Source organism: Phoenix dactylifera, chromosome 1 (assembly GCF_051530095.1).
Source record: "Phoenix dactylifera cultivar Ajwa chromosome 1, Ajwa_hap1_PhDact_Kaust_v1.1, whole genome shotgun sequence".
In the NCBI taxonomy this organism is placed as follows: Eukaryota; Viridiplantae; Streptophyta; class Magnoliopsida; order Arecales; family Arecaceae; genus Phoenix; species Phoenix dactylifera.
In genome coordinates this window covers 13,477,479-13,500,443 of record NC_143190.1, presented here as the reverse complement: position 1 = coordinate 13,500,443, position 22,965 = coordinate 13,477,479, and the positions used below count along the sequence as shown (strand labels likewise).

The 22,965-nt window shown below is 48.9% G+C and overlaps 1 protein-coding gene across 2 annotated transcripts; it reads right to left on the bottom strand.

The window, feature by feature from the left end:
• Positions 1–18,385: 18,385 nt before the first annotated feature.
• Positions 18,386–21,115, bottom strand: LOC103695851 (non-specific lipid transfer protein GPI-anchored 14-like). Of its 2 annotated transcripts, none has more exons than XM_017847039.5 (3): positions 20,660–21,115; positions 20,494–20,583; positions 18,386–18,706 (listed from the first exon to the last, which is right to left on the bottom strand). In XM_017847039.5, the coding sequence occupies exons 1-3, from the start codon at positions 21,009–21,011 to the stop codon at positions 18,555–18,557; spliced, it is 594 nt and encodes a 197-aa protein (XP_017702528.3). In that variant the 5' UTR covers positions 21,012–21,115; the 3' UTR covers positions 18,386–18,554. The 2 variants fall into 2 exon arrangements, with proteins under 2 accessions (XP_017702528.3, XP_008775497.3); XM_008777275.6 differs by having other exon boundaries at positions 20,500–20,583; positions 20,660–21,110.
• Between the last annotated feature and the right edge of the window lie 1,850 nt (positions 21,116–22,965).

The window sequence follows — 22,965 nt, the reverse complement described above, 5'->3', positions numbered from 1 at the left end:
TTAGCAGGGATCGAGGTCAACTCGGCCTTGCCCACTTGGCAGGGTGCTGAGGTCAGGCCGGCTTGGGGGCCACGATATATGTTCGGTGAGGTCGGCTTGGCGAGTTCTGAGATCGGCCTAGCCTCCTTGACTTTGAAGTCTGCTTAGTAGGGTGCCCCGAGCTCGAGTCGGGGCATCATTGCCTGCGGTCGACGAGGTCTCTTCGACTCTTAGTCAGCATTGATGTCTGGTTGGCCAGAACGAGGTAGTCCCATGTCCTAAGCAGGACAATCCATTTTGTCCCCTATCAATTATATTCAATGATTATATTCATGGTTGGTTGTTTATGGTCGGTAGTGACATTTATATTGTCTATGTCATATGTTCTACTTTTCTACGGCTCATACGACAATTTCCTGGCAATGTACAAGCTTAGGACATACTCGTATAAAATCTATGTATATACTAAAACGATATTCTATGATAGTACCAGAGTGCTTGTTCCCCATACATGCTAGGTAGTTTATGTTCTAACTTTTTAGGCTCATACTCAACTTATAGGTAATATACAAGCTCGAGACATGCTTGTGCAAAGCCTACAAATAATTGATATTAGCATTATTTGGCATTTTGATTGCTCATCTATTTGGATAATAAAAGATCAATTTGCCATTCTATTTTCAAAACAAATTCTACTTGCATTTACATAATCAAATAAAATACCTTTATTATCACATTATTGATCAAGGTTTTAGACAATGTTGTTATAATCGTTGTAATGGCCATTATTATGGTTTTGGTGGCATCTCATGTTATTGTATATAGTAATAGAGTAAAATATGATAACCATTAAAATATATATGACTTCTACTATACCTTTCGTATCATATAATTTTTACAATTCAAATTTCTTGCATTGAATTTCCCTCCAAAAGTGATTATACGGTCTAAAAGTATTTTTTTTTTTAATTTAGTGCCAAGCGAATAGAAAGATAACTGAAATTTTTCATTATAATAGCTGATAAAATAATGATTATTTTGAACCGTTAGAACCTTTTTGAAGCAAATAACACCGTTATAACCATCATAAAAATCAAGTGAGGTATGCTATACACGTTATTTAAACCTGTTTATAATTTTTTTTATAAAAGCATTGGACATTTTGAAAAAAAAAACTTTTGAAATGAATAAATGCTTGTTATATCTATAATGGAAAGAAACGGTGTGAAATTCAATGAGAAAACGGCACTTTTTTGACAGGAATTCTTTCCTAGTACATCATAATGCCACGGAAAGGTCTTTTTGTGGAGGCTAGGCATTATTATTGAAAGCGACTCAGCTACTATTATATGGTAGATCGGGAAAGGTCTGAGGATGTTGGGGTAGGACTATTTCCTACTCCGTATTGAAATCACCACTTATCCTAAAAACTCAAGCTGATAGAATGAGATAGATTTATTATATATTTTATATTTTCTTACACTCCTCATATGTGGGCCAGACTTTCCTTTAATAGGTGAGCCCAACATATGAAATTTTTAATAATAAGGTTAAAGAGTGTGGAGACAGGATTCGAACTCAGGACCTCTACTCTGATGCCATATTATAGGATGAGATAGATTTATTTATATATTTTATATTTTTTTACACTCCGAGACATTTAGGCCATGGGCAGAAATGGAGAAATCTTCCTGGCCAAATATATTCATAGGAAGGTCAACGCAGCCCCGGATTGAATGGCTTTTTACGTAGTTAGGCCCTGTTTGGGGGAGCTGTTGGCAGTAGAGCTGTTAGAAGTAGAGCTGTTGGAAGTAGAGCTATCTGAAGTAGAGCTGTTATAAAAAGCTATTTGCTGTTTGGTAACTACATTCGTAAAGTGCTGTGGTACTTTTGTTCTGTGTTTGGTAAACAAACTGAGAAAGTACTTTTGTATGACAAAATTACCATAAAGGACATTGCATAGTATTATACAACAGAACATAATAAAACATAACATAAATTAATACATAAATATATGATATAGTATAATATTATTGTAATATAAAATAATATTATGTTGATATAGCATAATAGTAATATAATTATCAGAGTAAATTAATATTTGGTAATATAACATAATATTAAATTATTTAACATAACATATTAATGTATTATGATATAATGTAATATATATTATATTTATAGTATAATACAATAATAAAAGTATAAAATATTATAATTATTAGTATAAATTAATTTCTTATAATATAACATAATATTAAATTATTTAAAATAACATATTAATGTATTATAATGTAATGTAATATAATACAATATTTATAGTATAATAGAATAATAAAGGTATAAAATATTATAATTATTATTATAAATTAATTTTCTATAATATAACATAATATTAAATTATTTAAAATAACATATTAATGTATTATAATGTAATGTAATATAATATAATATTTATAGTATAATACAATAATAAAGTTATAAAATATTATAATTATTAGTATAAATTAATTTTCCATAATATAACATAATATTAAATTATTTAACATAACATATTAATATATTATGATATAATATAATATGATATTATATTTATAGCATAATACAAAAATAAAGGTATAAAATATTATAATTATTAGTATAACTTAATTTTTCATAATATAACATAATATTAAATTATTTAACATAACATATTAATGTATTATGATATAATATAATATGATATTATATTTATAGTATAACACAAAAATAAAGGTATAAATTATTATAATTATTAGTATAAAATAATTTCCCATAATAATTTCCCATAATTTTTCATAAAATAATTTTCCGCGGTCCAGGGGCTCTTCTTCGTGGTCCACGCTCGAGGAGGACCTCAGCGTGGGCCGCGAGGTTGATGATAAAAAAAAAAATAATAGATTGATTTTGGAAGGTATGGAAAAGGATTAAAAATTTTTTCTTCTAAAATGTGGTTCAAGAGATGCATACAAAAATTGAAAAGAAAAATATCTTTTCTTATGGAAGGGAGTCTGACGGCTAGGATTCTTGGCTCCAGCAGATTTTTAGGTTTATAAAGGGACAAACTATGTAATTATGTTATTTTAATATGCGCATTTTTGTCAAAAATACAGCTTTCCGAAAAAGCTGAAACAGCTTCCTCCCAAAAGCTCCAAATTGGAGCTTCCTCCCAAAAGCTGTTTTCAGCTTCCCGCAAAAGCTGAAACAGCTTTTTGAAAAATTTACCAAACACAGTTTTTCATCTAAAAATACTTTTGGAGGGCCAGAAAGCACTTTCTGGCTCTCCAAAAGTACTTTTAGTTAAAAAATAGTGTTTGGTAAATTTTCTGAAAAGCTATTTCAGCTTTTGCGGGAAGCTGAAAACAGCTTTTGGGGGGAAACTCCAATTTGGAGCTTTCCGAAAATGCTGCTTTCAGCTTTTTCGGAAAGCTGTATTTTTTATCAAAATACCCCCATTTAAAAAAACAATTTCCTCCCAAAAATCTCTCTCTCACGGTCTTCCTCTCCCACGCAACCCCATTCCCTCTCCCCCGCCGCCGCACCCCCTCCCTCTCCCCCGCCGTCGCACCCCCTCCCTCTCCCCCACACCCGTGGTGGGGGGGTGCCGACGAAGAGGAAGACAGGTGGTCTTCCCCTTCCCGCGGCCGCCGCCGGCGACGATGTCCCCGTCACGAAAAGGGACGGTGCCGAAGAAGAAGGAGGTCCCACGGCCCCCCTCCTGCGTCTGCGAGGCCCCGCCGTCGCACCCCCTCCCTCTCCCCCTTCCTACGGCCGCCGGCGGTCATGACCCGCCCCCCTCCCGCGTCCGCCACGGCCCGGCCCGGCGCTGTCGGCCTCGCGGGAGAGCACTTCCCAGGGGGCCAGCCGTGGCCGCCGGCGGCCACGACCCGGCCCCCTCCCGCAGCCGCCGCCGGCCCCCTCCCGCGGCCTGGCCCCCTCCCGGCGCCGCCGGCCGCGCGGGAGGAGAAGAAAGGAGAACGGGGGAGAGGAAGGAAGGAGAAGAAAAAAAAAAAGAAAAGAAAAAGAAAAGAAAAAAAAAAGAAAAGAAAAGAAAAAAAAGAGAAGAAAAGAAAATTTAAAAAATTAAAAAATAAATAAATAAATAAATATTTATATAAATGAATGAATAAATAAGATAATATATATATATATTTCAACATTATTAATTATTTACACTAATAATTATATATTTTATACCTTTATTATTGTATTATACTATAAATATTATATTACATTACATTATAATACATTAATATGTTATTTTAACTAATTTAATATTATGTTATATTATGAGAAATTAATTTATACTAATAATTATAATATTTTATACATTTATTATTGTATTATACTATAAATATAATATATATTACATTATATCATAATACATTAATATGTTATGTTAAATAAATTAATATTATGTTATATTACCAAATATTAATTTACTCTAATAATTATATTACTATTGTGCTATATTATAATAATATTATTTTATATTACAAAAATATTATACTATATCGTATATTTATGTATTAATATATGTTATGTTTTATTATATTCTGTTGTATAATACTATGCAATGTCCTTTATGGTAATTTTGTCATACAAAAGTACTTTCCTAGTTTGTTTACCAAACACAGAACAAAGTACCACAGCACTTTACGAATGTAGTTACCAAACAGCAAACAACTTTTTATAACAGCTCTACTTCAGACAGCTCTACTTCCAACAGCTCTACTTCCAACAGCTCTACTGCCAACAGCTCCCCCAAACAAGGCCTTAGTCACTTAGGTGGTACTCTATAGACGCAGAAAGAAGAGTTACCTATATTTTTGCGATATTTTATTTTTAGATTTTATTGGATGTATTTGTATCCGTGCACTCTGTAAGGCGCCGGCTAAGAAAAAAAAGAAAAAAAATATTCTTGTGGTCACGAGAGTCCGGGTATAGCCGGTGGCCCCTGGGCCAATTGATACGGTACGCGGGCGCACCGTATCAGCGCCCATTAATAATTTCCTTTCAAATGTTATATTAGTTTTCAAAGGTTATCTTATCATTGCTTTGTACTTTTAAAATTTCCACAAAAAGGAAACCTAGTCCAGATTGAGCATCCAGTATCTCGCAGCACCACCTAAAATTATCACAGATGGCATTAAGCAGATCCAAATGGAAACTTAGTTTCCCCTTCACAACGAAAGTAACATATTTAGACATAAAGAAGCAAAATATAAAGAAGCAAAATAATGTCATTGTGGATATATTTGAGCGATAATTTTTGGATGATTTTTAAAATATTTATTAAAAAATTATTTAGTACAAAATATCATAGTAGTCCTAATAGTTTTAAATAATTAATATAACTTATTTTTTTAAGAGAGAGAGAGAGAGAGAGAGAGAGAGAGAGAGAGAGAGAGAGAGATGCCATTATATGCTTTTTTACATATTTAAACAATTTCGAAGTAAAAAATATTATTAGATGGATGAGTAAAAACGATAATCTACTTCAACCTAGAGCCAACAGCTCTACTTAGAAAGCTTTAAATATTAATTATAACTATAAAGTAGCTAACCAAGCTGGTTAGTCCTTGCATAGTGATGTAGGGTTCTATTTGGCGAAGCATTTGAATAGTATAGTAGCATTTAGTAAAAAATTTGAAAAAGTGTTTTGGAAAGTTGAAAAAATCTATTGTTGGAGCTTTTTCTCAAGAGTGTTTTTTAACAAATGTAGGAAAAATATTTTGGCTTTAAAAAATTTTGATGGTGACTAAAAATACCTACAAATAAATTTTATAATTATATCTATCATATTATATCATTATACTTAAATATAACATTCTCTTAAACATGAACAACAAAATGATTGTTGAACTGAAGCGAAAAGAGATGCCAAATCTAATGGTAGTCTTGTTAGCCCTTCTGTTTCGGTTGGCATCTAATGGCAAGTTCTGCAAGATATGCCACCAACTCAAGGTAACTGTTGCTGGAAATTGGACCCGGGGGCAATCTTCGGTCGAAGAGAGGGAGCGGATGTGAGTCCTCACGGCGGGGCAGTGGTCCGTCGGCGGGCGGCGTCCTCTGTCTGGGTGCCTGCACACGAACCGGTGGCCGGGTTTTCCGGCGCCGGCCCTCCGACGGTCAAGTCAGTGAGGGGGGCAAATAGTATGGAGAAGGAAGATAAACAGTGAATTTTTGGGGGTACCAACGTTCCTCCTCTCTTGAGAGGCCAAGGCTCCCTTTTATATGCGGGGGTCGGTTTACCTGTGATGTAACAGGGAGAGGCCGTAGTATGGCTCGGCATGTTGTTCAGGTCGGTGCTCGGTCAGGCGAATCATTACACTGATGTTGGCGGTATGGCCGAGATCAGAGACTTATCATAGTCGACTAGACCCTGCTGGGTCGATTTGCCGTGGAGAGCTGGGGATCCGTAGATGTCAGGAGCCACGCGCATTTATTATGGAGTAAGCCGGAGATCCGCATTAATGGTGGAGTAAGCCGGAGATCCGCATTTATTGTTGAGTGTGCCGGAAGATTACAGCGGCCATGCGCAATAAATGCCGGAGGGATGTTAGAGTACGGTCCTCGGACATCGGGGTTTCTCTTAGGTCGGAGGTCTCGGGGTCGGTCGTCTCGTGGCCGAGCGTTCCGAGGTCGGACGCCAACTTCTGCTGTCCGAGGTCGGAGGTTGTACGGCTTCTCTGGGGCATTTATGTCATTTGGGGGGAAACTTTATTCCCCCCAACACTACCCCCGACTTCCGAGTTCGAGCGGCTTGTGGGGCTCGGACGTGGGAAGTAAAATCTGTCACTAAGGTTGGGGGGAAGGTCTCGCCCGCCCCCTTGTGCTTTCCGGAGTCTTCATGGTGAGATATGCGCCCTCGTCTCGAGGCTGCTTTATTCGGTGAGCTAATGATGGGGCTCGTATCACCATGCTTCTTGAATCGCCAGGATCATTTTACGGCGGATTAATGAGGGGGGACCTCGAGCTCATCGAGGCGATGTCTCGATTCCGTAATCGACGCTTCTGGCTCATTAATGAGTGTGCCGTTACGGGGTTTGAAACGGACACGCGGCGCGGCCCGAGGTCGGACGCTTTTGATTTCATGTTACTGGATCATAATTCCGAAGAAGTGGAGGCCTCATCGGGGCTCCACGTGTCCCAGATCTTATTAAGCGAGGGGAGCGGGGGTTACGTCCGCTCGTTCCTCAGGACGATTTGATTCTGTGGACCCATGATGAGGCCCCGAGATCCGATGGGACAACGCTTCGATTTCGTATCCGATTTATTAAACCGGAGTGAATACGGTGCCTCGGCTTCCGAGGTCGACACGTGGCGCAACTCGGTCGGGGGGATGAGAACCGACCCCGTCGATCTGGGCCGTCAGGGGGGTCCATATAAATCCCACGAGTCTGCCCTAAAGGTCTTGCTTGGCTGCCGCTTATTTTCGTCGTCTTTCCCCCCTGCTTCCTCCCTCAGCTGAATCTTGCTGGTGGTGCCCGGAGCGATTTCCGGCAATGTCCAGTAGGTTTTCTTCCTGTTTTCACTAGGGTTTCCTCTTTTTTCCTCCTCGTCAACTTCCATTTTCTACTCTTAATTTTTGGCTCCACTCTTCCGTGAGAATGGGTTCCAGTCCCGAAGAGGTTGGGTCGAGTCTGTCGGGAGAGGAGCTGGAGTTAATCCGCTCCCGTTTTTTCTTCCAGCCCGGGTTTCGCCTTGAAACCGCAGGGCCGGAAGACAGGGTGACGCAGCCGCCCCCAGGTCGGATCGCGGTCTACCGCGAGACACTTTGGGCGGGCCTGCGTTTTCCTGCCCATGAGTTCGTGAGCGACTTACTGGCCGAGTACCAGCTCGTCCCGGCGCAGTTAGCTCCGAACTCATGGAGGACCATAATCGGGTTTTTATCCCTGTGCCTCGGGCACGGGATCCCGATTTCGGTAGGCCTTTTTCGTCGGTGTTTTCTGTTAAAGAAAAACCCGGCGGACGTAGGGTGGTTGTACTTCGCCTTTTGGGGCGGTATGTCACTCTTCCGGGGCGCCCCTTCCTCGATCCACGAGTGCAAGAGGAAGTTTTTCTTTCTGGCGTCTGTGGCGCCTTGGGGGTTTGAGCCGAGGTGGGGACACCCACGGCTGAAGGCCCTCAACAGACTCTCCGAGCCCACGGGGAGGGAGCTGAGGATCCTAGACTCTGTGCGAGCCCTCGGGAGGGACAACGACCTGACCGAGCTCCTGCGGGAGGACACCCTGGCGAGCGTGGGTCTGAGCTCGGCGCGCCCCGAGGGTAAGGGCAGCTACATTATTTTCATTCTTTGTCTTTCGCTTTTACTGCCACTGGCCTGACACTTAACAAAATTTTTGATTTCAGATATTCCCCGTATGCCGACCAGTAACACGTCGCTTTTTTCCGCCTGAGGAGGCGGGAGGCCGAGGCCGGGGGGGCTAATCCCCAGCCTCGGAGGAGGGCGAGGACAGACGGCGCTTCCTCGTCGGCCGGGACGAGTGGCCCCGAGGCGGGGGCCCCTGCGGCCGACCCGAGGCGGGAGCGGGTGGTCAGTGGTGCGGGCCCATCGGCCCCTCCTTGCCCTGCCCCCCTTGCCCGGCGGGGGGAGTCGTCCGCGGCCCAGCCGCAGCAGCCAGGACCTGGGCCTGCCCGAGGCCCCGAGGCGAGCGGCTCCGGGACCTCGGGTTCGATCGTGCCGAGCTCTTCCCGAGCTTTCCGAGAAGAGTCGGTTGAGCCGGACTCTTCCATCCCTGAGGGGAGCTCGGCCTTTCAGGACGCCGAGGTCGCACGCTCCATGTTGCGGCGTGCAGTGCTTCCAGCGGACCGGGCCGTGTTCCGGGGGATTTCGCTGGAGGAGGTCGCCGGCAGTGCTTACTGCAGCACCGCCCGGGTAAGTTCCCTTTTTAATTTTCCGGAGTTATTAGCGTGCATACGTGCCTTTCAACTCACAATACCCTCGCCCCCTTTTTTTTTTTTCAGCATATTCTCGAGCTCGACACCATGGCGTTCCTCGCCCACGGGTATCGGGAAGAAGTTCGGCAGCTCGGCCAGCAGCTGGAGCCGGCCAAGAAAAGAATCGCCGAGCTAGAAGCGGTGTCGGCCGCTGCCGAGGCTCGGTGGGCGGCCACCGAGGCCGAGCGTCTTGCCGTGGTGGGGGCGCTTGAGGAGGAGAAGGCGGCTCACGCCATGACCAAGGCAACCATGCGCGGCACGGAGGCGCGCTTGGGGAGGTCCAGGCCAGGGTCGCGGCCCTCGAGTATGAGGAGAGGGCCCTTCGCCTCCGACTCGAGCAACTTGAGGCCCGGGAGAGGAGGGCTCTCGAACGAGCCGAGCACGCCGTGGAGCTCTTCAAAGAGTCGCAAGAGTTCCGCGACATGTTGGAGGAGGAGACGGTCGACGGTTTCCTTCGAGGCTTCGAGAATTTCCGAGAGCAGGTGCGCCTGTACTGCCCTCAGTACGACTTCTCGACGGTCCGTCCGAGGGAGGACCGGGGCTGGGGGTCCGACGTGCGAGCCCTTCCCACCATCCTGACATCCGAGGCGGGAATATATGAGCAGGACCCCGCCGAGCCTTTGACGGGGGTAGCCGAGGCGGACGGTGTCATGGAGGTGGCTCTGGCGGCCGAGACGGACGCTGTCCCGGAGGTGGTGCCCGAAGCTCCTGCTCCCGACACCGAGCCTGTTCCGGAGGAAGGTCTCGAGGTCATCAATGTGCCGGACGACCCCCCGGATGTGGCTCCCGCCGCTTAGGACTTAGCATATTTTTCTTTTTTTTCTTTTTCATTGTATCCGGGGTCGGCCCTTGAGCGGCCGACTTCCAATTTTGTAATTGGCCTTCCGGCCCTTTGTTAATGAAAAAGTATTTTTGCCATTCCGTGTTCATCTTTCCCTCTGTTGTCGTGACCGAGGCCAGGGCCTTAGCGAACCGCCTCGATGGCCTAGCTTTGCATTTTAATTTCCGGGCTGCTTAACGAAGTTGTCCTTCTTCCCGAGCTACGTCTTAGCCTTCTCGGGTTCCAGTCATCCCGACGAAGAGGAGCTCCGAGTCTTGAGTTTTTTAGAAAATTTCTCTAAGTCCTATAGCTCGGATTTGGGAGTCGTGGAGGTCATTGCGTTTAGCCTTTAGGAAAGTCCCAAGGCGTCGAGGTCGGGCCTTAGCCCTTTAACTAAGACCGGACTAGGTCTGTGCGTGCCGCTAATCGGGGAGTTTAGTTGGGTCTCCGAACTTAACTCCAAACCCCTCAGAGGGAGCGCGGGCCAATAGGCAGGTTATTACCGATGGTTTTCGTAGTTATTGTTCTCGGACTCTGCCGAGGCTTCGGTGAGCAAGGCTGGGTTTCCAGAGATTGCCTTGGTACCCGCGTTTGGCTGGCACATTCGTGGCCGGGACCACTTTTTCAGCCGGACGTAGGAGTTTACGTCGAAGAGCCGAGTTGGGCACTAATTTATGAAATCCTCTGTACCAGTTTCGGAGGCTTGACGAACGGTGCATGCATAATGTAATTAGGAGGTCGATCCTAAGCCGACCCGTTAGAGAGGCCCGACTTTGGGGCGAGATAAGGCTCCAACATTAAGATTCCGCTCAGCAATATGTAAATAAAATTTGACAAGGAGGGCGTCCAGTTGAATGTACCTCTTTCATTCTCAGAGTTATGCTTCGCATGGTGGAGTAGGCTGCTTCCCTTCCTCGTCGACCTGCGGAGTCATTTTTGACTTTAAGGGGGCTCGGGCTTCTCACGGACCCGACAGCACCCGCCGAGGTTGAGAGGGCTTGGGGAGACTTTATTGATTTGTAGCTCTTTGCGAGGTCGAGGGAGTTTGAGACCCTGTGGTCGGACCTCGGGGCACCTCAACTTTGGTCGAGGGGTCTTGTGTCAGGTCGGCGGGTCTGCGGACGTTTTGCTGACCTGCGGTACCTCCCGAAGTCGAGGGAGTCTGATTCTCTACGGTCGACCCTCGGGGCATCCCGACCTTAGTCGAGGGGGCGCTACGGGGGGCCGCGAAGGTACTACCCCGTTGTTGGTGATGAGCGCCACGGGGGGCCGCGAAGGTACTACCCCGTCTTCCCGAAGTGTCGAGGGGTCTGGGTACGCACTGTCGACACTCGGGGCATCTCGACCTTAGTCGAGGGATCGCTCGCTTCGGGGATCGGGGATCGTCGACCGCTCCTGGGGGTCCACTTCGTGGCGCCCCAGGTGGAGCCACCCTTTCCACCCCTCACGGCGCCTTCCCGAGGTCGAGGGAGTCTGGTTCTCTACGGTCGACCCTCGGGGCATCCCGACCTTAGTCGAGGGGGCGCTACGGGGGGCCGCGAAGGTACTACCCCGTTGTTGGTGATGAGCGCCACGGGGGGCCGTGAAGGTACTACCCCGTCTTCCCGAAGTGTCGAGGGGTCTGGGTACGCACTGTCGACACTCGGGGCATCTCGACCTTAGTCGAGGGATCGCTCGCTTCGGGGATCGGGGATCGTCGACCGCTCCTGGGGGTCCACTTCGTGGCGCCCCAGGTGGAGCCACCCTTTCCACCCCTCACGGCGCCTTCCCGAGGTCGAGGGAGTCTGGTTCTCTACGGTCGACCCTCGGGGCATCCCGACCTTAGTCGAGGGGGCGCTACGGGGGGCCGCGAAGGTACTACCCCGTTGTTGGTGATGAGCGCCACGGGGGGCCGCGAAGGTACTACCCCGTCTTCCCGAAGTGTCGAGGGGTCTGGGTACGCACTGTCGACACTCGGGGCATCTCGGCCTAAGTCGAGGAATCCTGCTCCATTCCACGTCTCATCGTCTTGCGATTCTTCCCGAGGTCGAGGGAGTTTGGGACTCTACGGTCGAGCCTCGAGGCATCCCGATTTTGGCCGGGGAATCTGAGGATCACAGACGACCCAATATTAAAAGAGGATTACAGTTATCAAGGTGAGAGAAATATTTGCAGAAAAAGGAGCTGAGTCCATTGTCCTGATTGTTCTGAACCCCTTAGGGTTTCATTGGTAATACATCCGTAGATTCTCGGAGTTCCAGCTTCGTGGGATCAGAGTCCCCTCCAGGGACTTCAATTTGTACGCCCCTGGTCGTTGTACCCGGGCGATTTGATACGGCCCTTCCCAATTTGGGGCGAGCTTTCCTTGCTCGGTCGGTTGAGAAGCCTCGTCTCTCCTGAGGACGAGGTCCCCTACTTTGAAGAGCTTGGACTTGACTCTGGAGTTGTAGTATTGGGCCGTTCGCTGTTGGTATCTCGCCATGCGAACCCGGGCGATCTCTCTCGTTTCTTCGACAAGGTCCAAGTTGCTCCTTAGCTGGGAAGAGTTGGTGTCGGGGTCGTAATGCTCCACTCTGGGAGAAGGCAGGCCGATCTCCAACGGGATGACGGCCTCAGTGCCGTATGCTAGGTTGAAGGGGGTCTCTCCCGTGGGTAGTCGGAACGTGGTCCGGTACGCCCAAAGGACATTGTACAAGTCCTCGACCCACTGTCCTTTGGACCGATCAAGCCTAGCTTTAAGTCCCTGCAAAATAGTTCGGTTAGTTACCTCAGTTTCCCCGTTTGTCTGGGGGTGAGCGACCGAGGTGAAACGGTGATCAATGCCGAGTTCAGAGCAAAATTCCCTGAAATGAACATTGTCAAATTGTCGACCATTGTCAGATATAAGGATACGGGGTAGTCCGAATCTGCAGATTATGGACTTCCACACGAAGTCCCGCATCTTTTGCTCGGTGATCCGGGCAACGGGTTCGGCCTCGACCCATTTGGTGAAGTAGTCGATGGAGACGACCAGGAACTTTCTCTGTCCGGTGGCCAGGGGAAAGGGCCCCAGGATGTCGATCCCCCATTGGGCGAACGGCCAGGGGGCGATGATGGAGGTCAGCAGAGCTGAAGGTCGGCGCTGGATATTGGCGTTTCGTTGGCACCGATCGCACTTGCGGACGAAATCTGTTGCGTCCTTCTGGAGTGTGGGCCAGTAGTATCCCTGCCGCAGGATCTTATGGGCCAAGGCTCGACCCCCTAGGTGATTTCCGCAGATCCCTTCATGGACCTCTCGGAGGGCGTAGTCCGCCTCGGAGGGGCGGAGGCATCTGAGAAGGGGAGAAGTAAATGATTGTCGATAGAGTTTATTCTCGTACAAGACATACCGGGGAGCCTGGCGCTTGATTCGACGAGCCTCCGTCTCGTCATGAGGTAGGGTTCCGTCCTGAAGGTAGCAGATGAGCCCATCGATCCAACTTGGCTCGGAGTCGACGTACATGGTAGGCTCGGGTTCCTCCGTGCTGGGGGTCTGAAGATACTCGAGCGCTGTTCCCTTGGGAAGCTCGCTCATGCGGGAGGTGGCCAGTTTGGATAGCTGGTCTGCCCTGAGGTTTTCCGCTCTGGGAATGTACCGAATATTAAAAGAATTCAGGGCAGATGTGAGTTCCCGCACCTTTTGGAGATACTTTTGCATGGATGGCCCTTTAGCTTCAAAATCTCCTTGGACCTGGTTCACCACCAGCTGGGAGTCGCTGAAGGCCGTCAGATCTCCCACTTTTAGTTCTCTCGCCAGCTTGAGCCCGGCGATGAGAGCCTCATACTCGGCCTCATTGTTCGAGGCCGGGAACTCGAGGCGCAGAGCTTGCTCAGCCACCACTCCATCTGGACTGGTGAGGATAAGTCCGGCCCCGCTGCCCCCCGGGGTCGAAGACCCATCCGAGTGCAGGACCCATGGCTGCTTCGGGGTCTCCTCCACGGACTCAGACGGCAGCTCGGGGTCGTCCGGAAGGGTGCACTCCACGATGAAGTCGGCGAGTATCTGAGCTTTGATAGCCGGCCTGGGCCGATATTCGAGGTCGAATTCTCCGAGCTCGACCGCCCATTTGGCGACCCTCCCCGCACGATCCGACCTCTGCAATATTTGCTTCATGGGCTGGTCGGTCAATATAGCTATCGTGTGGGCTTGGAAGTAAGGCCTGAGTCTCCGAGCCGAGATGATGAGAGCGAAGATGGTCTTCTCAAGTTTAGAATATCGGGTCTCGGCATCCCTGAGAACCCGGCTGGTGTAATAGACCGGCTTTTGGAGCTTGTCCTCTTCCCGGATGAGAACTGAGCTCACTGCGGCTGGGGAGACGGCCAGATATAAGTAAAGGACCTCGCCTTTCCGGGGCTTGGTGAGCAGCGGGGGAGAAGCCAGAAGGCTCCGAAGCTCTTCAAAGGCCTGCTGGCATTCTTCTGTCCACCGAAAATCTTTCGGCCGTTTGAGGCTCTTGAAGAAGGGGAGGCAACGCTCGGCCGACCGAGAGACGAACCTTCCCAGGGCGGCTACCCGCCCCGCGAGCCGCTGCACCTCCTTAACTGTCTTTGGAGGCGACATCTCTTGCAGTGCCCGGATTTTCTCCGGGTTGGCCTCAATTCCACGCTGGGTCACTATGAAACCCAGGAACTTGCCCGAGGTGACCCCAAACGCGCACTTCGCCGGATTGAGTTTCATTTGATATTTTCTGAGCTTGGCGAACGTCTCGTCGAGATCGGCTACGTGGTGTTCCGCCGCTCGGCTCTTCACCAACATGTCGTCCACGTAGACTTCCATGTTCCGGCCGATCTGATCTTTAAAAATCTGGCTGACCAGCCTCTGATAGGTGGCCCCAGCGTTTTTCAGGCCAAAGGGCATCACCTTATAGCAGTAGGTGCCCTTGTCGGTGATGAAGGCCGTCTTCTCCTCGTCTTCTGGCGCCATTCGGATTTGATTGTATCCTGAAAAGGCGTCCATAAAAGTTAGCAGTTGATGTCCCGAGGTGGAGTCGACGAGCTGGTCGATGCTCGGGAGGGGGAAACTGTCTTTTGGGCAGGCCTTGTTCAGGTTGGTGTAGTCCACACACATACGCCATTTTCCGTTGGCCTTCTTTACGAGGACTATGTTGGCGAGCCAGTCCGGGTAGGAGACCTCCCGGATGAAGCCGGCTCCGAGGAGTTTGTCCACCTCCTCGGCCGCAGCTCGTTGTCGCTCGGGGGCGGAGCCTCTCTTCTTCTGCTTTACAGGCTTGCTGGTTGGTTTCACCTGAAGTCGGTGGACCATGACCTCAGGGTCAATTCCTGGCACGTCCGCGGGCGACCAGGCGAAGACGTCGGCATTATCCCGCAGGAAGCTGACGAGGCGATCCCTCTCATGGGCGCCGAGGCCGGAGCCGACCTGCACGGTTAGCTCGGAAAAATTTTCTCGTAGTGGGATTTGAATAAGGAGCTCACCGGGCTCTACTTGCTTCTTCCAGGGGGTGTCCCTCGCATCGAGGGTTTCTATGGGGAGTGAAGGGCGCGTCGGGCGGTCTGGCGCCTCAGCTGGTTGTTTCACTGTGTGGGCCGCCACGTAGCATTGCTTGGCGACCAGTTGGTCTCCGCGGACCTCGCCTACTCCTTGGTCGGTGGGGAACCGCATGAGTAAATGGCGAGTTGAAACCACGGCTCGAAGGGTGTTTAACCCTGGGCGCCCAAGGATGGCGTTGTAGACCGAGGGCAGACGGACCACCAGGAAGTCCATCCTCACAGTGCTCTCCCGGGGGGCGAGGCCAACTGTGACAAGGAAGCTAGCCTCACCTTCAACCGAGACCGCATCTCCGGTAAACCCGACTAGCGGGGCACTGATTCTCCGGAGATGTCATTCTGTCAACCCCATTTTTTGGTAGGCGTGGTAGTACAAAATGTTGGCTAAACTTCCATTGTCAACTAGGACACGCTTTACATCAAACCTATTTACAATCATTGAGATGACCACAGCGTCATCGTGAGGGGTCTCGACCCCTTCTAAGTCCTCGTCCGAGAACGAGATGACTTCATCGGTACGTGGGCGCTTCGGGGGTGTTCCCTGGGCGGCCGTTCCTGCCGAGGTCCGCCCGATCATGTTGATGGTGCCGGCGATGGGTCTGTTGTCGCCTGGATTTTCGGTTGGTGCGACATTCTCCGCCGGCCTTCTTTCCTCAGGTCGATTCCTCACGAACCGGTTGAGTACTCCCCGTCGGATGAGCGCTTCTATCTCGTCCCGGAGTTGGAAGCAGTCCTCCGTGTCGTGCCCCCGGTCTCGGTGGAAGCGGCAATACTTCCTGGTATTTCGGGAAAATCCCGTGTCTCGCATAGGAGGCGGGGGTCGGAAGAAGTCCCGACCCTCAATTTTCATCAGGATCTCGGCCCGGGGAGCATTAACGGGTGTATAGTTCTCGTACCTCGCCTGGTACATCCGGGGCCGTGGTGGAGACCTCGGACGAGGAGGTGTCCTCTGCTGAGGTCGCCCCTGCTGACGGGGCGGACTCCTCAGTCTGGGGAGATTTTTCTCTCTGCGGGGCGACCGGCTCCTTTGTCGGCCGCGTTCCTCGCGGCGTTTCTTCTGTTTCTTCGAGGCGGGCTCAATTGCTCCCCGCCTGGAGGCGACTGCCTCCTCGGCCTTGGCGTACTTCCGGGCTCGGGCCAGCATTTCGGTGAAGTCGGCCGGGAAGCTCTTCTCGATGGAGAAGAGGAATCGGTAAGAACGAACCCCAGTCTTCAAAGCCGACATGGCTATCGACTGGTCTAGCTCGCGAACCTCCCATGTGGCGGCGGTAAAGCGGTCCAAGTACTCTTTGAGGGACTCCCCCTCCTTCTGCTTGATGTCCAGGAGGGAGTCTGATGTCCGTCGCTGGCGCCGGCTGGCAGCAAAGTTGGTGGCGAACTGCCTGCCGAGCTGCTCAAAAGAGGACACCGTGTTCGGCTTCAGTCCAGAAAACCAAAGCCGGGCGGTCCCTCGGAGGGTTGCTGGGAAGGCCTTGCAGAGTATGGCCTCCGAGGACCCTTGTAGGGCCATGAGGGCCCGATAACTCTCCAGGTGGTCAAGGGGGTCGGTGATTCCGCTGTAGGGCTCCACCTGAGGCATTTTGAACCTCGCGGGAACCGGCTCGTCCTCGATCTGGCGGGAGAAGGGGGACTTGGTAGTGAACTCAAAGTCCCCTTCCTGTCTTGCCTTCTTGCTGTGGAGTGCCGCGATCTGGCGCTCCAGATGCTCAACTTTTCGGTCAAGCTCCCCCACCCGTGGGATTGTCGCTGTGGTTTGCGCCAGCCCACGGCGGTCCGGGGCTGACTCCGCCTCAGAGAGTTGGGGTCTCCGGTCGAAACCTTCTCCCGGTGACTCTCTCTGGGGAGAAGCTCGTTCTCCATTGTTGGCTCTGGAGGAGCCATGCAAATTTTGGCTGGGGAGAACCGGGCCGTTGGGGAGACACTCCGGCGGGGCCTGGGCCTGCGGGGGAAGTGAGGGTAAAGCCTCCTCGCGCCGTAGACCTTGAACGACGGCGGCCAGGGCCTGGACTTGCTGCACCAGGGCGTTAAACTGTTCCGGCTGGACCTGAGGAACTGGATCAGCTGGAGTTGGAGAATTCTGGACAGAGTGTCCAGGACTTTGCGGGGGACGCCGGGAGATGTTAGAGGCTCCCTTACTTCTCAACTTCATGACTGCTACTCGGGCCCTTCCTCTAGCGCCAACTGTTGCTGGAAATTGGACCCGGGGGCAATCTTCGGTCGAAGAGAGGGAGCGGATGTGAGTCCTCACGGCGGGGCAGTGGTCCGTCGGCGGGCGGCGTCCTCTGTCTGGGTGCCTGCACACGAACCGGTGGCCGGGTTTTCCGGCGCCGGCCCTCCGACGGTCAAGTCAGTGAGGGGGGCAAATAGTATGGAGAAGGAAGATAAACAGTGAATTTTTGGGGGTACCAACGTTCCTCCTCTCTTGAGAGGCCAAGGCTCCCTTTTATATGCGGGGGTCGGTTTACCTGTGATGTAACAGGGAGAGGCCGTAGTATGGCTCGGCATGTTGTTCAGGTCGGTGCTCGGTCAGGCGAATCATTACACTGATGTTGGCGGTATGGCCGAGATCAGAGACTTATCATAGTCGACTAGACCCTGCTGGGTCGATTTGCCGTGGAGAGCTGGGGATCCGTAGATGTCAGGAGCCACGCGCATTTATTATGGAGTAAGCCGGAGATCCGCATTAATGGTGGAGTAAGCCGGAGATCCGCATTTATTGTTGAGTGTGCCGGAAGATTACAGCGGCCATGCGCAATAAATGCCGGAGGGATGTTAGAGTACGGTCCTCGGACATCGGGGTTTCTCTTAGGTCGGAGGTCTCGGGGTCGGTCGTCTCGTGGCCGAGCGTTCCGAGGTCGGACGCCAACTTCTGCTGTCCGGGGTCGGAGGTTGTACGGCTTCTCTGGGGCATTTATGTCATTTGGGGGGAAACTTTATTCCCCCCAACAGTAACCAAATGGCACCAACTCATTCTAGTAAGGGCCCATATATAGATGACTTTTATCTGTCCAATAGACCACACTGCAAGCCATATATATATATATATATATATATATATATATATATATATATATATATATATATATATATATATATATATAAACTAAATACAAAAGCAAAGGATTTAGTACAGAGAGAAAAGGAGAGATTCCAGGCAATAGCCAACAACAGGAACAAGATGGATGATTGGAGAGGCAAAGTATTGGGTTCAGTGGTTTGGAAGTACAGAGAGACAAGAACGTCTTTGTGACCAAACCTAAACTGTCTCTTTTTATTTTATTCTGTGGCCAGCTTAGCCACCCAGGAGCAGGTAGGCAACGAGAAGTAGAAAAGATGAGGACATGCCACCAACCTTCCCCACTCCCAACCATTTCTTTCCTCCATGGCAATTCCCTTGTGCACTCGCACTCCCGGCCTCGTTGCTCGTCGACGCACCGGCGTTTGCTGTAACAACCACAACAAGTGTTTTGCTCGTCATAAAAGAAGAAAGAAAGTAGTAATTAATGCATGATGACTGAACTGGTTGGTATGCCATTGATGAATCGATGGAGACCATGTAGCAGCACCCAACTTTATATACCAAAGCTTGGTGTGCCAATTGTATGACCTTATAAAATTAGACCAACCTATCCATTTGTGGAAATTGTCGCTCAACGATGCAATGATGAAGCATATAACTCGAGGGGGTGGTTTTGCATGGATTTAAAAATAATAACATGTTTGATTGGCATGGCGGAATCTAATTGGCATGCCTAGTAGGTTTTCTAGGCCATGTCCATATTAAAGCAAGCTATGGAGTTGCAATGGATAGCCTACACTGCATGCACCATATGGCCGTGTACCATATTTATCAATCATCTCGGCTCATTTCTATGGCTTCATTCATTATTATGTGCTCATCTCGATGATTAGCCTGTAGAAACGAGACGAGGTGATTGGTGTGGTGGATATGGTGCAGAATATATATAATTTCTCGTTACACTGGAGGAGAAGAAATATAAAGCCATAAAATTTCGAATTTTTTTTTTTTTACCTCTAGAATTGATCCATGAAGTCTTGTCCAGTCCAAACTATTGCTGAATGAATGCTATAGGTTATGGCTCAAAAGGCTTGTACACATCAATGGGCTTTGACAAGTGAACAGCATGATATCAATCTCAAATACAAATAGGATTACTCTGGAAATGTCTTCTGGTCTTGGTTCAGATAATTTTCAAATGATGGAGAGCTAATCGGAAGTCATTTAGTGCTACCAGGACCGCTTTTAAAAGGGTTCAGCAAGCCATGGAATATTGTAAAACGTATTGAGAGGGGGAGTAAGATTAACCTTACGCAGTCTATATCTATAGGCTTTAAACTACCTTCGCATCTTTTTATTTTTCTATCTTGCTTGCTATTCAATAAACTGGGTGACTTGCCTCCCTTTTAGCACAAGAAAAGAAAATGTTTTGAGCAATATGATGGTTATTTGCCACCACCTAAGCTCGGAATGGAGTGCGGTTTAATAGGACCAACCTATTAGTGCCTATTTGGTGCCTTTCATATAGTGTTTGCTGCATTTATGAATGCTACTTCATATAGGTATATGTAAGGATGGCAATTTGTTCCATCATATTGGTATCCGAATCTAATGGAACAAACAGGTTTTACCTGACCCACAATGGATTTGGGATGGGTATGAGTACCGGTAAAAATCGTTCTGAATTTATGATATATATATGTTCACAAATTCTTTCTTAATTTGAGATAAAAAATAAATAAATTTGTATATTAGAAAAAACTATACGATCCAACCTATCCAACCCGCTCTACTTAACTATACTCCACCCTGAGTCAAGTACGAGGTTGGTATAGATAATGGTCTATCCGATCTATTGCCATTCCTAGATATTTGCTAGATTGAAATGTCATATACTATCAACTTTAAACTCTATATCGAAAAGATGATTCAGATAAAATCATATATTAGTTGGGTTCATGAAAAGTGATTATTTTCCTAATTGGGATCCCAAAATTTGTCACGCATCACACCCTATCTCGACAAAAAGCTTTTTGCTGCTGCAGAAAGGACTTGAGCCGTTCCCTAACAGCTTACCCCAAACAAAGCATGCCCCTGCCGTGGCCCGATGGCTCAGTTATCAGTCAGGCAGCTAGCTATAGTTTTGAATTATGCCAACTAAACGGTAAACGTTCTCTCTACAAAAGAAACCATTGGGAACAAAAGTAATCACCGTTACCCTTCGTATCGGCTGCTGGAGGAGATCTTCCGTACTGCTCGAAAATCTGGGCTTCTGCTGAGCCTGGAGGCAGGTTCAAAAGCTCTGCACCACAGCCACACTCCAAAAAATAAGAAGCAGGAGAAGAAGAAGAAGAAGAGGAAGAAGAACCATCACATACTTGGGCATTCAGATATATTAGAAGATGCACGACACACGGAAGGTAGAGCCATGGCAGTTGTGACGTTTAACTTGATCCCGAGACCGGGCTCATCGCGATCTTTGATGAGAACGCACAGGCATTTGCGATTCGTGGCCAGGACCTGCTTGAGGCCAGAACAGCAGTCTGGTGTTGGAGTCAAGGCTCTGTTCTCGACGTAGGTGAGACATGTTGCCAGCCCTGTGAGCTGGTTCGCGCACTCCGCCCGGTCGCTCGCAAAGTCCGAGCTTGCAAAGCTAAACAGTCCCAGTATTACCAATAGGAGCAAGTATGGTAGCTGAGAGCTGCGAAGCGAAAGGGAGGGGCCAGCCATGGAGCTTGAGAACAGAGAAGAGGAGACGAGGCTCCTAGTCTTTGAAGGCGACCGTCAATAAATGGATAGGAATGGAGTCGTATTGAAGAGAGTTTAGCTGTTGGTTAGGCGATGTTAAAAGGGTGCTAAATGCGGATGCATTTGAGTTGGTGAGGATACTTATTGAATCAGATATAGGTATCGAGAGTGGGATGGGGACCTGGATTCGTGTGGGCCTCGGGTGCGGACGTCGACCATTTTGATGAAGGTGGATAGTTTGTTTGTTCGATACAGTGTACATGGAAATGGTTTAAATGGGCAGAGCGCAGATTAGTTGGGAAATTATTCAGTACAGTACCATGAACATTGAACAGATCGATGGAGAGTGACTGAAGGAGCCCATACTTGGAAAATCCACAAGGGTAGTTTGAGGCTTCTGTCGGATGGTTCTGTGCCTGTAGCAGCTCATGGTCCACATGCCATGCATTAATTGTTGGTATTTGCAAATGCAGGGATTGACTGCTGAGGTAAAAAAATGGCATGCTAGAGAGAGAGAGAGGGAGAGAGAGAGAGAGCACTCTTTTCAGAGCAGATTAGGGCTGCCACAGAGTGCCCACTTGAGATTGCATGCATTGTCTCTACCCTTCTTCTGAGCTAGCTCACAAAAATTCTGATAAAATCCAACTCTATCGGGTTTAGTTGACCGAGAAGCATGCGATCTTACATTCTTGTGGTTCAAAGTGACATCCCTTTAAGTTCAAGCATAGATCTTGCAACTCAATCATATGTCCAACTTTTATTAACTAAGGCTGCAAATGGGTCAGATTGATCTGTAATCCGACGCAACCTGACCTATTTTAAAGAATTTATGGGGCTGGGTCGGATTCTAAAATTTGACTTGTTCTATTTTTTGGATTGGATTTAGATTTACTATATCTCGACTTGAATCTGATCCGACCCATTATTTTGTGGATAAATTTTGAATCGTTTAGCCAACAATCCAATCCAATCCGACCCAAATCCAGATTAGTCATTTGGGCCCGCAGGCTCACAGGCCGCAGCCGCAGCCCACAGGCTCAAGTCTCTCCGGCTCTTCCCGCAAGCCTTTTTCCCCCGCCTCTGTCTTCAAGGGCTGACGAGTACGAGTACGGGGGACTGATCATCCCCCTTTCCCCTCCTCTTCTCCCCGCCCCCGCCTCTATCTCCAAAACTCTCTCTCTCTCGAGTCCATCCAGCCATGGGAAAGTCGAAAGCGAAGCTCGGCCTCAAGCCCAAGACGAAGTAGAACCACCCTGTCGCCTCCCACGACCACGACCTCGTCCTCTTCGGCGCCGAAAGCGGCAGCGCCTCCGGCGGCCGGGGCGGCGGTGGGGGCTCCGATGACGACTCCTCCGGCCTGCCCACCCCCGATCGCCTCCACCGCCTCCTCGAGCCCTACACCAAGGACTAGTTCATCGACTTTCTCCTCGACGCCGCCTGCCGACCCTGACCTCCTCGCCCGCATCCACGTCGTCGCTGACCACGATGTCTCCCACCGCAAGATCTTCATCCACGGCCTCGGCTGGGACGCCACACGTGAGACCCTCCTCCAGGCCTTCGATCCCTACGGACCCATCGAGGACTGAACCGTTGTCGCTGACAATGTCACGGGCTGCACCAAAGGCTACGACTTCATTCTCTTCCGCTCCCGCGCCGGCGCGGTCGGCCCCGTATCGTTGACCCGGCCCAATCCAAACCCAAATTTTTTTAGTTGGGTCTAAATTATATACCGACCCGATCTAATCCGAATAACCTGTTAGGTCAATAGTCGTGGACCCAATCAGACCCCAATGACCTGTTAGGTCAGTAGTCGTGGACGTAACCTGATCTTCATATAGGTCGGATCTAGATCCAAAATTAGAATCTGAATAAAAAATCGGATTGGAATGAGGTCACCCAAGATCCAACCCGACTAGACCCATTCGCACCCTTACTT